Source organism: Accipiter gentilis, chromosome Z (assembly GCF_929443795.1).
Source record: "Accipiter gentilis chromosome Z, bAccGen1.1, whole genome shotgun sequence".
In the NCBI taxonomy this organism is placed as follows: domain Eukaryota; kingdom Metazoa; phylum Chordata; class Aves; order Accipitriformes; family Accipitridae; genus Astur; species Astur gentilis.
In genome coordinates, this window is record NC_064919.1 from 3,071,524 (window position 1) to 3,089,960 (window position 18,437).

At 38.8% G+C, this 18,437-nt stretch overlaps 1 protein-coding gene across 5 annotated transcripts in view; it reads left to right on the forward strand.

Annotated features, from left to right (window-relative positions):
• Positions 1-18,437, forward strand: part of FAM172A (family with sequence similarity 172 member A) — a 272,071-nt gene that overhangs the window by 197,656 nt on the left and 55,978 nt on the right. For all 5 annotated transcript variants that reach the window (XM_049795847.1, XM_049795843.1, XM_049795848.1 and 2 more), the window contains one exon: positions 2,405-2,489. In XM_049795847.1, coding sequence (XP_049651804.1) covers positions 2,405-2,489 — 85 coding nt within the window. The remainder of the gene's footprint in view (positions 1-2,404; positions 2,490-18,437) is intronic.

An 18,437-nucleotide genomic window follows, 5' to 3' on the forward strand; every position in this document is an offset into this window, starting at 1 on the left:
ATGCAGCCTGACAGCTCTGACTTAAATGTTAAAAATATAAAGAATGGTAACCCCTACAGGCTCTGTCAGAAAAATCCCCATTTTCTTTATGGGAAATCAAAACCTTAAAATATATGTTATGTAGTAAAACTGAAATTTTAAATCCTGTAATTTGAATCTGACAACTCCATTTTTCTTTAAGCATTTAGTCTGAATAAGACAAGTGCATTACCTTTAATTTCATTTGCAGAAAGTAGATCTTAAAGAATAAGTTAAATGATTAATGGCCTAAAAAGTGGATGGAGTGTCATAACTTACATTAGCATTGAAAATCTCCTATAAGAAAGAAGAATTTTACATATGTGAAGTGTGGCTGAGTGGTATTAAGACTAGCATATCACCTGGATATCTCTTACTTTAATCAGGTTTAAGGCTACTGGTAAAATGAATAATAATTAAAATATACACCTAATCGCTGCCTGTCTGTAGGGCTAATTGCTGTCATTGAAAGAATGAATTGTTAAAAAAGTAATTCTTCATTGAAGCTATCTCTCCTGTATCATTGGTGGCCTATTTTTAGTACCTATAGAAGTCATGATTTTTGAATTTATTAGGAGCTGTGATGAATGATAAAACAAATCATCCATTTACATATCTTGACACTGCTTTCGAGAATACTTATTTCTTACAGGCAAGTGTCACATTGTATATAAAAGCTGGTTAATTGTGTGCTAATCTTCTGTATTATCTCCAGCTCTCTGATGTAGTGTTCTATCAGTAGTTAATATTAATTTTACTTATTTCAAATGAATGTAATACTTCATAAAAATTCTACTTCTTTTATAATTTCTACCATCTTACATTTGCAATTTCACATTCAGCTGTTAATTAAAATTATACATGCAAATTGTAAAATGTATAATGCTTTACTACTTTAAACCTTAAAGCCTTTGTGAAATACTTCCATTTTAACCATTTTTTTACTAAAAAAGTTACATTAGTGGGTAGTGTGTTTGTTTTCTTTTTTTTTTTTCCATCGAGTTCAATAGTTTCATTGATCTACTGTTTCTTACAAAAATCTGCCATGCTTTGTGAACTTCACTTTCTAATCTCATACAGCAACCCTTCCTTTATGTTGTTCCTGCTCTCCCTGGTCCCAGAACAGTAGGGTTGCCTTGACAAATCTATTCAAAAGCCATTCCTCGCCCTTTATTGGTGGGGACTGAAGCCTTTGAAATTCTCTCCTCACTGCAACACAGCTGACATCTTCTTCCAGACAGAATGAATTAAGGAAATACAATAAGACACTTGATCTACCAGTCAAGGATCTTTCCATAGTGAGGACAGACTCCATGGTGCACAACTAGGGCAGCAAGCATCTACAAATACACAATACATGCTTGTTTACCAGAATAGCAATCGTCCATTTTTGCAATCATGATTGATGGGATGATTTTTTAGAAATCTGTCTGAAAATTCATTGGGTCTTTCCAAAAAGTTGTGCGAGGTTTTTTTCTTTTCCCCTTAATGAAGTTAATCAGGTTTTCAGAAAGGGAAAACTCAGATTTCAAATAAGAGAAGCCATGTAGATCTTGTAGTTCAGCTGGCAATCCTATTAAAAATGTAGTTGCTTTATAATTAAATCTTCAATTCAATAGATTTAATGTAGTTTCAATATATTTTATTAAAAGCATATTATTTAATACTTTAATTCATAGACTCCTGAACAAGTAGCATTTGGAGCAAAACATTTTAAAAATTCATGGTAAATTCATCCTACTCAGAGGTTCAAGAATGAAAGGTAAATGTAAATGCTTCCTGAACATAATTCCCTGAAGACCAGTATTTGCATTTTTAACTGTTCCTGTGCAATTCATCTCAGCTATATTTCCTATTATTTGAATATTAATCTGCCATCTTGATGGCTTTCATTCAGTTATAATCTGTTGTTTTGTGATTTCACAACCGTTCTTTCCACAGTGTACTCCATCAAAACACCCTGAAAAATTCTAATTTCTTAATGTTGTCAAGCAAGCAGGCTCAGTGTTTATATCAACACCTATTTAACAACTACAGAAAGGAAAAGCTTAAAATCCGCAGTGGGTAATTCAGGCACTGGTTGGTCCAAGCACCTGCTTAAGTCCACTGGCACTCAAAGTAGCACTTAAAGGCAGGCTATTTAAGCGCATTGCAAATCTCCTGAATTGCGGTCTTACTCTTTTTGCTCATTTAGCATGAAACCACAATATTTCGTTGCCAGTTAGTGTCAATAAGCTAGTGCAGTGCACCTTCCCGTCCCTGTTGGGACTGCTATGTAAATTAGTTTGAGTATTTTGATGTGATCATTGTCCTTACATACAAAGTCTGTATTTATTTTCGCTCTGAGTTTTTGGCTTACCCCAAAATTGCCTGCCTACTCTTACAGAACTGCTGTAACTGGGTGTCCAGCTCCGAGCCCCTGGACACTTCAGTGGAGTCCATGCTGCCGGACTGCCCCCGTGTCTCTGCAGGTACGTGGCTTTGTTTGCAGCAAGGCAGTATACGTGTTTGTGCCCAGGAGCAGCTTTGTTTATTTAAAAATGCATTTGGTTCTGAATGCCTTTTAACCCTTCTATGGCAGGATGTGGTTGAAAGCGTATGGCTGCTGCTATTTTGTGCAGCCCACTGTTAATGGGGTCTTTTTGCTTTGTGTGGGATTTAAGTTCTCTTGTCTACTCATAGTTTTTATTTTTCTAGTCTTCTTTTCTCTTTGGCTTTAATTGGTGACATTATAGGTAGGAACTTAAGAAAAATAATAGTGGTGATGAAACTGCGAAATTTATCTCAGATCCTTGAATAAATATCTAACTCTATGTGGGCAAGAAGGTTTTAAAGAAGTACGTTAATGAAATGTACAGCTAAGTGAAATAAGACACTTTCCTGAATCGTGATCGGCATAAGTCCAGTTTATGTAACAAATTATTTACAGCGTCCAAGAATGTTGATGTGAGATTTCTGTTGTTTTGGAAATACTCAGCTATGCCTTTTCCTTAATGAACTGTAAATTATAAGGAGTGCATGAAATAATACACAGAGACTTTTCTTAATGTGTAATAATTCCAGAAAGTAGATGTAGTTGTCAATGTAACAGGAAAATCTCCAATCTCTGTAGGAAAGTAATCTAAAATACATAAAGCTGTTACTGAACTTTCATGTTTGATTATCAGGTTTCCTAAAAGCCATAGGTAGCGTATTTCTGTAGAATATAAAATGAGGTTCAAGGGAAGACATAGCCTATACAATATTAATTTAAAAGCTGGAACAGTGTTTGACCTTGCTCTGTGAGACGCAGTTGTTCATTTGACAAGTTAGAGATTCATATCTGTCTGGATTTGTGAGGTTGTTAATGAGACCTAACCTTGCAGATGAAATTTAGTTTACTGCAGGATATTTTTAAGGCTTAGAAAATTTAGCGGTACTTTGTTTGAGAGCTCACAACAACCAGAGACCTGTAATCACATTTCTGCTGTGGGCTGGGATCTAACCATGCAGATCATCAGCTCTGTGCAGACGCAGTGCAATAGCATTGACATTGCTCTTTAGTGCTTAGGGAGATGATATATTACTAAAATTTTCATAGATTCAACATTCGTTTACCAACTTTTTGCTCCTTTAGGGGAGAGCACTGCAGTTTAAAAGAATAATAGTGTTCAGGAATGGAACTCTTTAAAACAGGATTAACTTCCCGTCTCTGACGTCTGTGTTGCTGTTGTGGAAAAGTGCATGTTATAGAGGTCACTTTAGTCAGGTAAACAGGCGCCTGGATGACAACCAGTCAGTATTTACAGTACACTTGCCAGCACTGAAAGTCCTCCATCTGAGCTTCTCTTCTCCTTCTTTGTATTCATCCTATGTAAATAATGTAAAAGGTATTCTATAAAAGAAATCCTAAGCATTATTGAAAAATGGACTGATGCTTTAATAGGAGTATGAATAAGTCTTAATTTTACACTTCTATTGAGGATGGGTCATAGTGGGCATAACGTTTATACCCCACTTAACGAACTCTGAGCTACACTGAAGTCTGGCAGAATTAATTTAAATGGAGTAGGATTTCAGCCAGTAAAAGTTGTAAAAGTTGGCTCTTTGTATTTCATACGTGCATACAATGCCACTGGATTAAGATCACTTTAGAAGTTTTAGAAGTTCTCATCAGAGATTTTGGACAATTATTTAAATGGAAGCTTACTATTTCCAGGTTGGTTCCGTGTAATATAAGGACAGCTTAAAGTAGTATAGCTCAATGTGACTAGTGCTGAATTATCAATTTGCTCATATGTTTTTGTTTATATTTCTTGTATTCATGTCTTATACAGACAACTGTAAGACATTTACAGAGGAACAAGTGAATAATTCCTACAGTGTGTTTATACGAGCAATGGCATAAGCCTGCATTAGAGTAATCTGTAATAAATTTATGAAATGCTACTAGATGGAGGAGCATTAGTATTTAATGTGAGAGATTTTATTTCATTCGTTTCCTGAGAATTGCAGTACTGAAATAGCCCACACTCAAATACTGGCAGCATTGCCCTTGGTATTTCAATGAATGACAGTGAGAGCAATCAGAGCAATGCGAGGAGATTTTTTAAAATAAACCTTTTGCAGAAGAAAAATTCACTTTTCTGCTTGGAACCCCATCTTTTATCTGTGTTTGCACTGAGAAGGAGATTCAGGAATAAGTGCCTCTTGGTCACATCTGATGAGCCAGCTTTTCCAAAAAGGGTCTGATATTCAGCCATTCAGCATATTGGGATTTACAGGCAACCCCAGTTTGTTTGTGAGCAGATTATGTCACAGTCTCTTGGTTGTATTTCCCTTAAAAATCACTAGAGAGAAATAAATGGCCATCAAACTGGAAAAACAACTTGTAGTTCCAGATAGAGTTGTTAAAGCTTTCGATTAGAGCATTATTAAGTAATTAAAATGTTTGCCGTAATTAATTCATGACTTAGTTACAAAAAGGAATGAATGCACTTTAATAATTAAACATTGTGGGCATGAGAACAACAGTGATACAGAAAAAGCAAGCCATAATAAAATCCATTCTCTGTCCTTGTGGCAAGAGGTGGGGTACTGCGAGGGTCCCACCTTCATGGTCGTTCCTCCACGTCTCAAGGATTTGTGTCTTCTGATCTAAGGTCTTCCTGCGACAGGTTGTCATCACACCGAAGGGATTGTGCTTTAAAATTTTCCATCTAATATAGTTGTCCGGTGTGGTATATGTGATCCTAGAATGGCTCCCATGCAGTGTGGAGAGACATACGTCAGACACCTTCCATCAGACCTGGAGCTCCTGTTGAGTTTATCTCTTCAACACCACCCGCCTTGTTACACTTCCATATTTTTCCAACAAGAACAAGGCATTCTTCCTTATCAGAGAAGAGTCCACTGCTCTCCCTCTGTCATTTATCTTTTACCAGGCACGGTTGTCCCCCCCTCTGCTCCTTCTCTGGCTCACAGCCCTCTCTGGTTTCCAGCTTTGGAGCATTGCACAGGTAAGGTCCTCAGCTGTGGCACTGTCACCTCACTGGCCTGGAGAAGCCCTCTGTCAGTCTCCTGCCTTCGGTCTATGTTAAAAAAACCTATATCTCCAACCCTTTTCACTTTCAGCTCTCATTAAGGACCTCTGTCAGACCTGGGGTCATCTTCTGCCTCAGTCCCAATCCACCTTCCTAATGTAGTGAAACCAGAAAACCTCTGTTCTGTCTCAGAGGAGATGGATCCTTCTCCTATCTAAGACGTAAGCAATTGTAGGGTGAAGAAAGGTGAAGAATTTAAAAGTAGTCTGTACCTTAAAGATCATCACATAAAATGGGGTAGGGGTGGGAGGCTTACTGGCTAGAAGATTGGAGGTCCACTTGTAATTTGACGCAGACAATGGGATAGACCTTTTAATGACAGGTTGTATCATGTTACTGCCAATGGTAGTTGTAGTTCACTTAATGGCTTTTGAGACCTTACAACATTTCTTCTAGTTCTGGAGCAGGGATTTCACAAGCCCTTGGGAATCCATCCTACTGGAGCAGCTGCTGGGTGGGAAAAGCTGAGAGTGAGGATGGGAGAAAGCAGATCCATGGATCTGTGTCCATCTTGATTGCTGCTCAGCAATTAAATTACTTTGATTTCAGGATAGTGGCCTGGACATTACCCCAGGGAAGCCACTGTGGTAAATTTTGCTAAACGTGGTCTTTGTTTTCCTGAATACGTAATATTTTGGGGTGACTCATGGGGAGCACCTTAGTGTTTGGGTAAGACACATTCCTTGGCTCATGTGTTTCTGTCAGTGAAAGCTTTTTATTTAGGAGAGAGGATTAAACTTTGCAGTATTTTGCCAAAGTGAATATGCACCAACACTCATTTACAAAATCAAATAAAAAGGAAGTTATTCTAACATTACTAAAATGAATTGCCTAATCAAATCCTTTTAAAGCCTTTCTAGTTGACCCCCAAAATCACTAGTTATTATTTTAACAGTTGCAGCCAATGTAGTTAAAACATTGTAAAAAAAGGAAATTATAACATCAAAAGACAAACAAGATGACACAATGGAATGGAACGTTGACAATAATCAAGAAAAGCTCTGTTTATGGAAGAGCCTAGACTTGAATGTATGTGTGTGTAATAAGGAAAAAAGTACAAGAATTAATTCATGTAGCTGAATAAAGTGATCTCAGGCTGGCAGAATTAAAACCCTTAATTTTGGGGGACAGGTATGACCCATGCTGGTGGTGCTCTGAGCAGTATCTTCAATGAGTCCTCACATAGTATTTCCCAGTGCCAAACATCAAGCTTGACTTTGTGTCGTGTATAAAACGTTTCATTTCATTTAGGCAAGCCAAGCACAATTTTTTTTATTTTTTTTTTTCTTACTTTGAATTCAGAAAAGTTCATTAATGTTATTTCTAACAGGCTACTGCAGGTGTTTGGGGTTAGTGGTAGTTGTCCAAACTCGGGTAAGAGTGTAAGCTTTGCGTGTGTCGGCACCAAAAGGAGGTCCTTCACATTGCACAGAGGTTCAGAAAGTCATTGTTTTCCTACTTTGCCTGTTCAAATCCTTTTAACTGGGAGAAGGGAAGGGGAGCTGGTGGTTGTTTCTGACAGAGCTGGTCCCAACAAGGACCAGGGTTGTCATCCATAGAGCCTCTCGGTAAAAACACAGCCAAAAGCGTTCCTGCATGTGTTAAACACACACTATGTACTTTAAGGCTTGGGGGGGGGGGTTTTAGAGATTTTTCTGTATGCACATAAGAGACCTGCAGTTCAAAACAAATGAAAGATGAGATTCTGCAGAGCTCACTGAAAAACAGGGAAAAGCTTGTTACCTGCTGGTTTTGAGTCCTTGGCATAGCTTGATTTAATATCAAGACAAGAATACGGTACTAAACAGTCCCCTCGAGACTGCTGCTTTGTGCTAAGTAATAGAATAGCATCAATAATCCTTCCATGGGGCTACAGTAAATTTAAGTAAAGTTATTCTGGACTGTTAGATCTGCTTAAAAGCACTGATCCAAGAAAGTGAGCGCATCACTTGCACAGCGAGCCTTTCCCTGGAAGAGCCGGCGTGCAGCCTGGCCCCTGCACACGCTTGCACCGACTCATCAGATAAAGCCCTTGTTGCAAAGCTTGCGTTGATAACAGGGAAACCACGAATTAGCCATTAGATTACAGAGGCGGTAGGTTTTTTTGGTTTTGCCTAACAGCTGACTTCTGCCCACTGTTTTAGGAGTTCAATTGTGCACAGAGGTAATTGCATGAGCAAGGCTTGTGACAGGCATACGGAAGGACCAAAATATTTCTTCCTGCTTTTTTTTCTGTTTTATTTGCATCACACTGCACTTCCACTCTTACACATTTATGTTTCTTGCTCGTAACAATCAAGGCAGAAACAACCATAAACCGTATGAAGCACTGAGACAATACCTGGCTCATCCTCTTAGTGGCTTTTAGCCCAGTTTACCAATGCTTCTCATTTTTCACTCTTTAATCGATTTGGTGAAGACCATTCTGGGCTGTTTTCTGACATTAGTGTTTTGTGACTGGGGGTAGGTGTCCAATAACTCCAGCAATATAAGAAATAAGTGCAAAACCATGCACTTTTTACAATAAGGCAGATTAAGCAATTTACCCATTTTGCTAAAAATGTTATTTCTGCATTCACTAGTCATTCATGGAGATTAAGATTACATTAATCAGTGTTTACTGTAAACCTCTTTGCATTTTATGTCTTCATGTGCATGCAGTTCTGTCAATAAAAGCTTTGCACTTAGGAGAAAAGATTAAACACCGCAGCATTTTGTCAAGGTGGCAGGCTCCTGTGTTTAGCTGCATATTAATCTGTTTTAAGGTATTTGCAGCATTAATAGCACAAATGGACGAATGCAGGAATCTGCAGTGTGAAAGTCGCTTTGTAGCCCTGTGTCAGCACCCTCACATGCTGCAAGTGTTGGTCCCGCACTTCCATTTCTGCTGCTGTACGTTGTCTGTCGGGGACTGGAAATTATTACGGAAACTTTGAAGCATCATCCTGTCTTAGCCACAGCTCTGGCAGTTGCTGCACTGAGTCCAACTTTAACTAATATCTTCTTAGCGCTCAAGTAAGTAGCTTTTTCCCTGCTCCTGATTTTTCAAAGGCGCTCTGCCTTTAGTCTCCTGCTCAGACTCAGGTGTGGCAGGCAGCTTTTCGTTTCATGTACAGTACCTAGCTCCTATGCTGTGTTTTGAGTATCTTAGTTTTACAGTGCTTTGGAAAGGGCAAAATCTATAAAGACCTGTTGAACGACATTGCAGTTTCTGTTCCAGAACTCCAGAGCCTCAAAAGTAAATATGAAAATATGAATTTGAAAGGGTTGACTTCAATTCCCAGATGTTGCTGCAGTCAGAGAGTTTGGTTTTACAGGAGTTTCAATTTCATGATGCATTTTTATAACTTTTATATGACCAGCTAGTTGTTCGATATACCACCAGTACTGTTATTTTTTAGGACAAATGCTCATATTCGTGTATCATTCTACAAAATAATTACATGTATTTGAGGCAGTGCTGACGTTAGAGAAACTATTTCATCAAGAATTATTCTTGTACTCAAACATACCTATTTATCATTGCATTTTTTTAGAGTACAGTGAACTAGTTAGAGTGATGTATGCTTGCCTCAGGGTCCCTGAGGCTGTCTTTGATTGTGGTAATAATGAATAATGTAAATTATTACAGCCAGATATTTCCTACAAAGTATTTGACAACGGTTAGACTGCCGTGACCATTGCTTCTGATACTACTTAATGCTATCTCATTAGTGTGTTTTATATCCATATCTGTCTACATGTTGGCTGAAGTCTTACTCTAATGTGCAATTGCAAACTCTTGAGTTCAGGGACTTTTTGTTTGGTGCCTGTGCTTCTTCTCAGCCCATGAAGGTGCCAGAATAGGTGATGCTTAACCAGTCTTCTGCACGGTCATGTTGTTAAAATACTTACGCCTTGGCTCCTTACAGCTCTTACAGGCACAATGACAGTACAAGAAGTAATGAACACCTTCATGTTTTGAATAGGCAGATGCAACTTTACTGCAGATTTCCAAGTGACAGTTAAGACTGACACTTTAAAGAGCCTATGTTAAGTATGATCAAGTTATTGCTAAAAAGCCAATATAGTATTAGTTCAATCTGCACTAGTTTTGTCTGTTGAAGGGGAAAAACAAGAAGAAGCAAGAAGGGCAACGAAGCTGGTGAAGGGTCTGGAGCACAAGTCCTATGAGGAGCGGCTGAGGGAACTGGGGATGTTTAGCCTGGAGAAGAGGAGGCTGAGGGGAGACCTGATCGCTCTCTACAACTACCTGAAGGGGGGTTGTAGTGAGGTGGGGGTTGGTCCTTCTCCCAAGTAACAAGTGATAGGATGAGAGGAAACAGCCTCAAGTCATACCAGGGGAGGTTTGGATTGGAAATTAGGAAAAATTTCTTTACTGGAAGGGTTATCAAGCATTGGAACAGGCTGCCCAGGGAAGTGGTGGAGTCACCATCGCTGGAGGTATTTAAAAGACGTGTAGACGTGGTGCTTAGGGACATGGTTTAGTGGTGGACTTGGCAGTGCTGGGTTAACGGTTGGACTCGATGATCTTAAAGGTCTTTTCCAACCTAAATGATTCCATAAGTCTATGATTCTGTGAGGGTGGGACTCAAATTTACTTTCTTCCCCAGGGCATGTCAGAATATGACCCAGCAGAAATAGGTGTTTATCCACCTCCTCTTGCTTTTTATGATGACAGCAAAATATTTCCTTACATGGTGGCTCATCACCACCTTTTCACACCCAATGCCTTCACAGCCTCTCAGTGCACCTAGGCAACATTACATCAGATAGTACACCTTGCTCCTTACTGCTTAACTGGTGGGTTAAAGCATGGTTGAAATGTGTCTTCCATAAGGGGGAAGAGAAGGCCATAGTCCTCTCTCATTTAATCTCCTCTGAAATACCTACAGGCTCCAGTCCAGCAATACTGAAGTTCTTTACATGCGTCTCGATAGTTTTCATTAAGTGTTTTGTGGGATTGAGCTTGAATGTTAGTCTTTGTATTCCAAGTTACATCCACATTAATGTTAGTAATTTTAAAAAGTATTTTCTGTATTTCATCCTCAATAGCTCTATGAAGCCAAAACATCTGTAGAGATGGGATCTGGTACATCAGTGTAATTGTAAAAACTATATTTCTGCTAGAGCTCAGCACCTGTAAGAAGATATTCCCTGAGAGATGTAATCCAAAATTCAATAGCAAAATTTTTATTCGCATTGATGTAACAGCCACAAGATCATTTACATTTCAGCTTGCATTTTCTATTAGAATCCAAATTTGGATTTGGATTTGGATTTGGATTTGGTAGAATTTTTCAAAAGGTGCACTTTCAGTTTAAAATTTTTGAATGTTTTTTCAAAGTTGTATATAGTTTAGGCCAGGAAGGACATTTAAATCACTTATTCTCCACTTTTATGTATAGGTCTTTAACTTTTGACCAGATGCTGTTATGCTGAAATTTAAAACTTGCATTTGCTTAAAATATGTCTTCCATTAAGGCATCTAGCCTTGGCTGGAAGGATTCAAGAGATGTGGAATCCATTGCTTCCTTCCCTTTGTAATTTGTCAAACTATTAAGAGGAGTGGCTCATTTCTGGTTTACTTTGGTTTCAAGTTCCAGCCATTAGTTCTTGCTGTGCCTTTTTCTACCAAGATAAAGAACCGTTTAGTACATTTGCTTTTTCTCCATGTGAATTAGATGCTAGAATCAATTCAACACTCAATTTTCTTCTGATAAATGGAATAGATTGAGTTCTGTAAGTCTCCCTGCAAGTTAATTTCTCCAGGTTTCAAATGCTTTTATACTTTTTCTGTGGCATCTCCAGTCTTTCAACATCTTTTCTTTGAAACAGACCCATCTGCATCTTACTGATGGGATACACAGATTTCAGATCTTCACTACCTGATTTTCTCCTGTTTCATTAGCCAACGGTCACATTTGACCCTTTTGTCACCATACTACAGAGAGTCAGTTTAGGAGGAGCTTGTCCAGCAATACCCCTTCTAGAGCTGCTGCTCTTCATTTTGCTTCTAAAGTAGTGTTATGAAATGTTGCAGGAAGCTTTTATTTTAAAAAACCAATATATTAACAGTAAAAAAAAAGGCAGTTGTCTTTATTGTTGATAACCATCCTGCCCATCTCCACATTTACAGAAGCGTTACCACCAGTGAATTTATAATTACTTTCTGTGTTGTCAAATAGCCGTCGGACACTCCAGCAGTAACATCTCTATTCAATAGTAGTTTCTCCACGATAACTACATTTGCAGATTACTTAGTCTGCAAGTTCTTAGAAATATTGAATAATATTGACTTTTAACCTGTTTTCATGAGTAAACAAGAATTCTAAAGTTGTGCCGTTTGTCCCCTCGTGAATTTATGAAACACTGATCAATTTCTACCTAATTTGAAGATTTAGGTGTAATTAAGTTTCACCAAGTTTTGTGATAATAGTTTACAGCACAGAAGAAGAAATGAGGAATGTATCTTCCTAGTAAAATAAAGACTTTTTATGTCTCTCTTGAAAGACGAGGGGGAGTAACTGAGGTGCTAGACATGGTGCCCTGTAACAAACAGCTAGCAAAGCACCAGTCATTGCCAGCCAACAGTAGCAGGTAAGTGGCTTCAGTGTAATGACACTATTGAGGGTCTTTCTTCCAGAATTTTCATGGGAAACCTGGGAAGAGGAAAAAGTAGTTGCTGGAGAGAAAAGGGAGACAAAGGACTGTCTAAACATGTTTAGCAAAGTTGGCATAATTAGTCCTGCTGCTCAGGATGTTCTGGAGAAATAAATCAAATGCCTGACAAAAAATTGAGTATACTCTATTTGCATATAAATCCTTACCGACTAAACATGCTAATTCATCAAAGAGTGAAACTGAGTTTATTTGTTTAGGACTTATTTTCCAGTAAGTTGCATTCGCTTGAATTAATTATATTTTTGTACCTTAATTCTTCATTAATAGGCTCCAATATCACAGCATTGTGGGTCTGAAAGGGATTTTGTAGCATGCATCAGCTTCATCCCCCAGCCCAAGGCAAGAACAAATGTTCTTACATCACTTCCTGGCAGGTGCTCATCTCATTGGTTCGTTCCTATTTGTTGTGTGATGACATGTCCTCACTGGGCAGTCTCTTCCAAACTTCCCGTTTTATTTACCTGTATCTTCCTTGGTGCATGCATACAACTTCAGGAATAGCTGAGTAAGCAACAGGTACCCCAAAAAATACATCAGCTGGCTGGACAGAGTGGTAAGCATTGAGAATGATTATTCTACAGCAGAAGACTTGCAATGAAAATTTGAATGAACTGGGATTGTTTTCCTAAAGGAGAGTAGATCGCCTGGGAAGAAGAGCAACAGAGGAAGACAGACGTGTAAAAAGTTCCAGCAAAAAAAATGAGAACTTATTCTTCCTGACCACAGTACCTCGGGTAGGAATTTATGGACCTATATATCCATTTTTCCATTATTTTTGTTGAGATTTATGTCAGGCTAACTGTGCAAATAGTCTTGTCTGAAATTTTGGGTTAGGATTTTTCCCATCTTCTGTAACTTCTCTGCTATTTTAAGTGTTATTTAAAATGAACATCAGTAGCCAGTTAGCTGGTTTATGACTTTTGAATACAAACTCGGCAAGCCTGCTGATTTGGAAATATTTATCCCTGAGAAGATATTGATGAGCAGCAAAAAGAATGTGCTTCATCAAACACTTTGCAATTTTTTTTTGCAAATAGAGTACAGAAACATATATTGAACAATTTCATACTTTCTTCTGCATTGTTATTTACCGTTTCACTCCCTCCATCTGAAAATCGACATATGTTTGCTATGGATTGTATTTGTTGTTTGTATATAAAACAAAGTTCTTCATTGTGCTAAGTTTAACAGCCATGGATTGTTTTTTCTCACATAACTTTAGCTTTCCTTATAATCTTTTTATGCCAATAACAAGCTCTTTCCACCTTTTTCTCTATTTCTTGACTGATTCCACTTTTTTGCTGAACAAGGAGGACTAACCTGGTCTTAGGGTTTTTTGTCATCCAATAAACTTTTTAAAAATACCATTCATTCCTTTATGTTTAAATATGTCATCTTGATTAAATTTGCTAATTTTTCCCTACCTTGAAGAAAATACCCTTTTGAAGCACCGAGCGTGTCCGTTGCCGGCTGAGGCTTCTCTCTGTTCAATCCCACCCAATGTCAATGTCATCAGGTCAGGTTCACTGGCCCCAGGCAGCCACCCATTTGTCTTTATCCATCCCAACACTGCCTGAATTGGTAATTACACCTTTTCATGTTAGAAGATCATTGTTCATAGTTTTTAGAAACTTTTTATGTTTGTGACCACCAATATCCATCTCCAGAGCTGATGCCTTCCAGGGTGGTGAAGCTCTCAACCATTGCAGAGGTGTGCTTAGGGAGAAATTTACCCCATTCTCTGCAGGGTTGTCTGTCACAAACTTCCCCACCACCATCTCCTCCTGGGCTTTTTTAGCACGCTAGGATGCATGCACAGAAGACCCCAGCTCAGATTTATCAGTATGGTTGGAACAAGTAACAGTGTTTTTAGAATAGAGTACCACAGCCTCACCACTTTTATGCACTTGAATCACTCTAGGTAATAAACAGACACTTTAATACTTCAGGCATACAAATTATCTTAACAGCTGTCAGTAATGCCAATTATATAAAATTCCTGCTCATGGCTGTCGTTGGACACAAACAAGAATTGGAAAAACTGCTAGCAGTGGCATAGAATTCATGTTAACATTCCTTTTCTTTTTCTTTGCCACATAAATTAAATTTATTTGCAACACATGGAGGTTAAATTTATATCATATTTGCCTTCTTAGCACCCTGCCCTCAAGTTGCTAATTTAACAGTTTTCTGGCTGCTCCAGCTAGCTCTCAGCCGAGGAGATTAGTTTCCCAACCTGTGAGATAACCAAAAGATGAGAAACATGGAGCTCTGCGATGCCATTTTTAGAGGCCCTTTTCACAGTATATTTGCACTTTAAACTTTCTCCTATCAAGGAACATGCCTATATTTGGAAGGCCCAATTTTCTGTGGAGAGGACTTGTCATTTTCTGCTAACCAGTGTCAGCAACTGATCTCATCATGTTAATGTACAGGGACAGTTAAGTGACTTGCTTTAAATGCATTGTGATTGTTATCTATTTATTAAAATCAAAAGCAAACAACTGCTAATGTTCAGATGCTGATTACTTAACAAATAGTGTGAAGGACAAGGCTAATTTAAGCAGACATACTATATTCTTACATTATGACATGAAAACCATGCTCTGTGTGATAATTGTTGATAATATATATATATCAATATTATGAATATTTATGTATTCCAATGAATACTGTAATTTAGTGAGCCACATTTAATAAGTGATATTTTTAAAACTATATTCCATTTTTTATGTGAAAGAAGGGAATAGAACATTTCCTCCCATATTAATCCTTTTATTTTAGGTAGGTTTACGAGACATACCTGCAGCAGCTTAAGAGAGAAATAATCGGCATGGTCAATAGAGTAAACTGTTTTAGATGGTGTTCATTGTTGCTGCTGTGAATACAGTAGTCAGTTTGAAGGCAAGAGTCATGTACTTTTGAACAACACTGTTAAGTGCCCATCACTACTTTTAAGGACAAGTGTTGTCTTTTTGTGAGTTTAACTTTTATGCAAATGAGGCATTTTGTGTAAAAGTTCTTGTCACTTTATTTGAGACTTCTATGTTAATATATCGTTTGAAATGGTACATGTTATAATATATAACATGCATACATATGATTTTATTACATATAAATAAATCCCACATATATGTTAAATCTGAAGGCCAGTTTTTGACTCTCAGATACTCCCATGAGGATCCCCATGGGATCCTGAGCCCCGCAGACAGTTCACACACGTGCGTGAGGGCAGACCTTAGCCCTGACTTCACCTTGCTAGGCAAGACAGGTCAGATTTTGTTTCCATCTTTGCCTCCCGATGATCCGTGCTATTTTGTCAGAGTTTAAACTATACACTGAGCTGAGTGTTAAGCTGGAAGGGTTTCTCCTGTGTATTTGAACACTTGTGCTTGGTGTGAAAGGGAGCATCCCAGCCCTGCCAGAAGGTGTGCATGCTGTGGCTGCTCCGACTGGAGTTTTCCATATGCAGCTGCACATATAGGGAACATAAACACTTGTGCCCCACGAGCGGGTGTCACTTTGCAATTCTAGGGTAATTGAACTTCAAGGACTCGTCATTACTCTGAGTAGTCACATTAAAATGTTTGTTATTTGGGTAATTTGAGGGCAGAGGTCTAGACATCTGCTTATGCAACTAGCTCCATTCACTCAAATCTATTCCCTTTTCAGCTTAAAAATTTTCCGATAAAAGCCCATAAAATCAAACACATGTAAGATGATGGTTGAAGATTTCCTAAAGCAGTACTATGCTGGACACTGATAATAATGTCTGTCAGAGCTGCAAGACAGGATTTTTCTTGTTTCAGGAGTGCTCTGGACATTTATGATTTTGACAGTTTCCTGCTACTGATTGCAGAACTTAGACTCATACATTAGGTACAGCTTGCAACTTCAGCACAGCTTATGAATCTTGCAAATTTCTTTTGTCAGCTGGGGACCTGATTCAGCTGCCACTAAAGATTCCCAGTGGTTTTGGTGGGTCTCACGTCAGTCCTTTTGTCCCTGCAGACCACTATTTTAAACCAAATGCTGAGTGTGAACTAATGACACTTTCTAAGAGTGGGTTTTTTCCTTCTTTTAATAGCCCTGGATGAAGCTTATTAAACATTTGTGTCATGCTTTGTCTGACGTAGTTTTCTCCATTATTCTTGAAGCGTACCTCTCCTGTCCTCCAGGAAAGCATCAGCTTCCCATAAAGATCTGTCTGCCTGTGCAGAGGACGGAGTGCAACCTTAGGGGATGGGGAACTCAAAGAGCAGGAGAGGGACCATGAGCTGTTGGCTGGCAATTTGGTCACCTTCCTGTGAGATGTTGGCCTGAGACCCCTTTCACTGAAATGGGAACTGAAGTCGGTTGTTGCTTCTAATGTCGGTGGCCTAACCACTGCACTATCATAGAGGTGAAGGCTCTCCTTTCCTCATCCATCCTAAAAAAGAGTGATTCCTGCTTACTTTTTTCAAGGAACAGCATTCATTGCTTGCACACTGTGACATCAGGACTCAAGGGATTGCTAGTCTCCTTTACTTTAATCAGCCAGTCTGTGCTAATTGATTATTTTTACCAATACTTTGTAAATGTCATGCATTTTTTTGAAGAAGTAGATCACGGGATGGAATAGCCTCACAGGCAGAAAGGCAAGACAAGATGTTCACTCAAGCTAACAGTAAGATTTTTTTGTATGCTAAGGAGAGGAAAAGTCAGTGACAGACAGAAGAAGAACCAAGACATTGGTTTTCATATTTGTTGCCTCTGGGTAAGGACAAAGTGAAAAGAAACCACCAACATCCAGAGGAGACGGCACCAAACTGCGGTGGCCTTTCCCACCAGCTGAACGCCATGGGTTGCTCTCATTGAGCCAAGCCAGCAAGAAGAAGCCTTAAACAAGGAGATTAGATGCAATTTGTGCATTAATACTGGTATACCCAGCCTGTGGGAAACCTGGTTGGACTGGGAAGCAGATGACACTGGGGAATCCGTCGTGTTGTATGATGTCAGTAGAAGGTGCACGCATGTAAGCTTGGGAAGATCAGTTCCCGTATCTCCCCACATCCTTGTATTTTTTTTCCAAAGTAGCTCAGGGCTCAGTAGAGAAGTGAGGATCTTTTCTGTTGTTTTGTGCATGTGGGTCATAAAGCTTATGTTTTATTAAAAGTTTAGAAATTCCAGATGAAATGATGGTGTGAGTATTTATATCACTTGCTGTCAGATGGTCTCATTTTGCTTTCTGAGAGCTCTGCTACTCATCAATGCAGGGAAGTCCTTGTTTCTGCTCATTTGGGTCTTCACTGGCACTACATTTTTATTTGTATGTTTTTAGCAGTGTATTCGCAGCTTGTAGTTTGCACCCGCAGATAAATAATTTTATCTTGGTAACAGAGGTACCAGCAGTCACAGGTGGATTGATATGTCATCACCCAAAGCTTTTATCAACCATGTAAAAAATATCCCTTATATAAATGAGGAAATAGAAATTGATTTTGAATAGTTATTCTTTACGTGCCCAGGCTCTTTTGTTATACATTGTGTTAATACTGGTATGATTTTTCTGCACTACATCTCTTTTTCTAAACTTTTCCTCTAATTTAGTGCCTAACTTTGTTTAATGCTACTAAATGATTTACTGAAGCTTTACAAGTGATATTTCACCCACCAGAGAGACTCTGTGAGCTGAGTGCTGTCCCCAAATATGATACAATATTGTGTTAGCATTAATATGGATATTGATGCAAAATCAATGCAAATAGACTCCACATCTAATCCCACACTCCCTCACTCAAGTTCACTGGCAGCAACAGCAAGTTACTCCTTTGATTTCAGTGCTGGGTATGCAGTATTTATGAGGGGTTGCACTTTACATCCTCACTTTGGTTGTCATTATGCATGCCAGTGCACATTAAAACAGTTTTTGGAACTAAATTTGTTTCAGCATTGTTGTCAGACCCCACTTAGACAAACCTGAGTTTGGGCTTTGGCCTATTTAGCTTGTGGCTTACCTCGGTAAAGACTGCACCAGCTTCTTGAAGGTGCAGAACGTAATTAACAACTTGCAGCTTGTCCCTGTACAAGAGGGCACAGGACACTGCTTACAAGGGTGAGTGCCTGCGATGTGCAGGGCAGGATTTGGCCATTTCATACATACTCCTTCTCTGG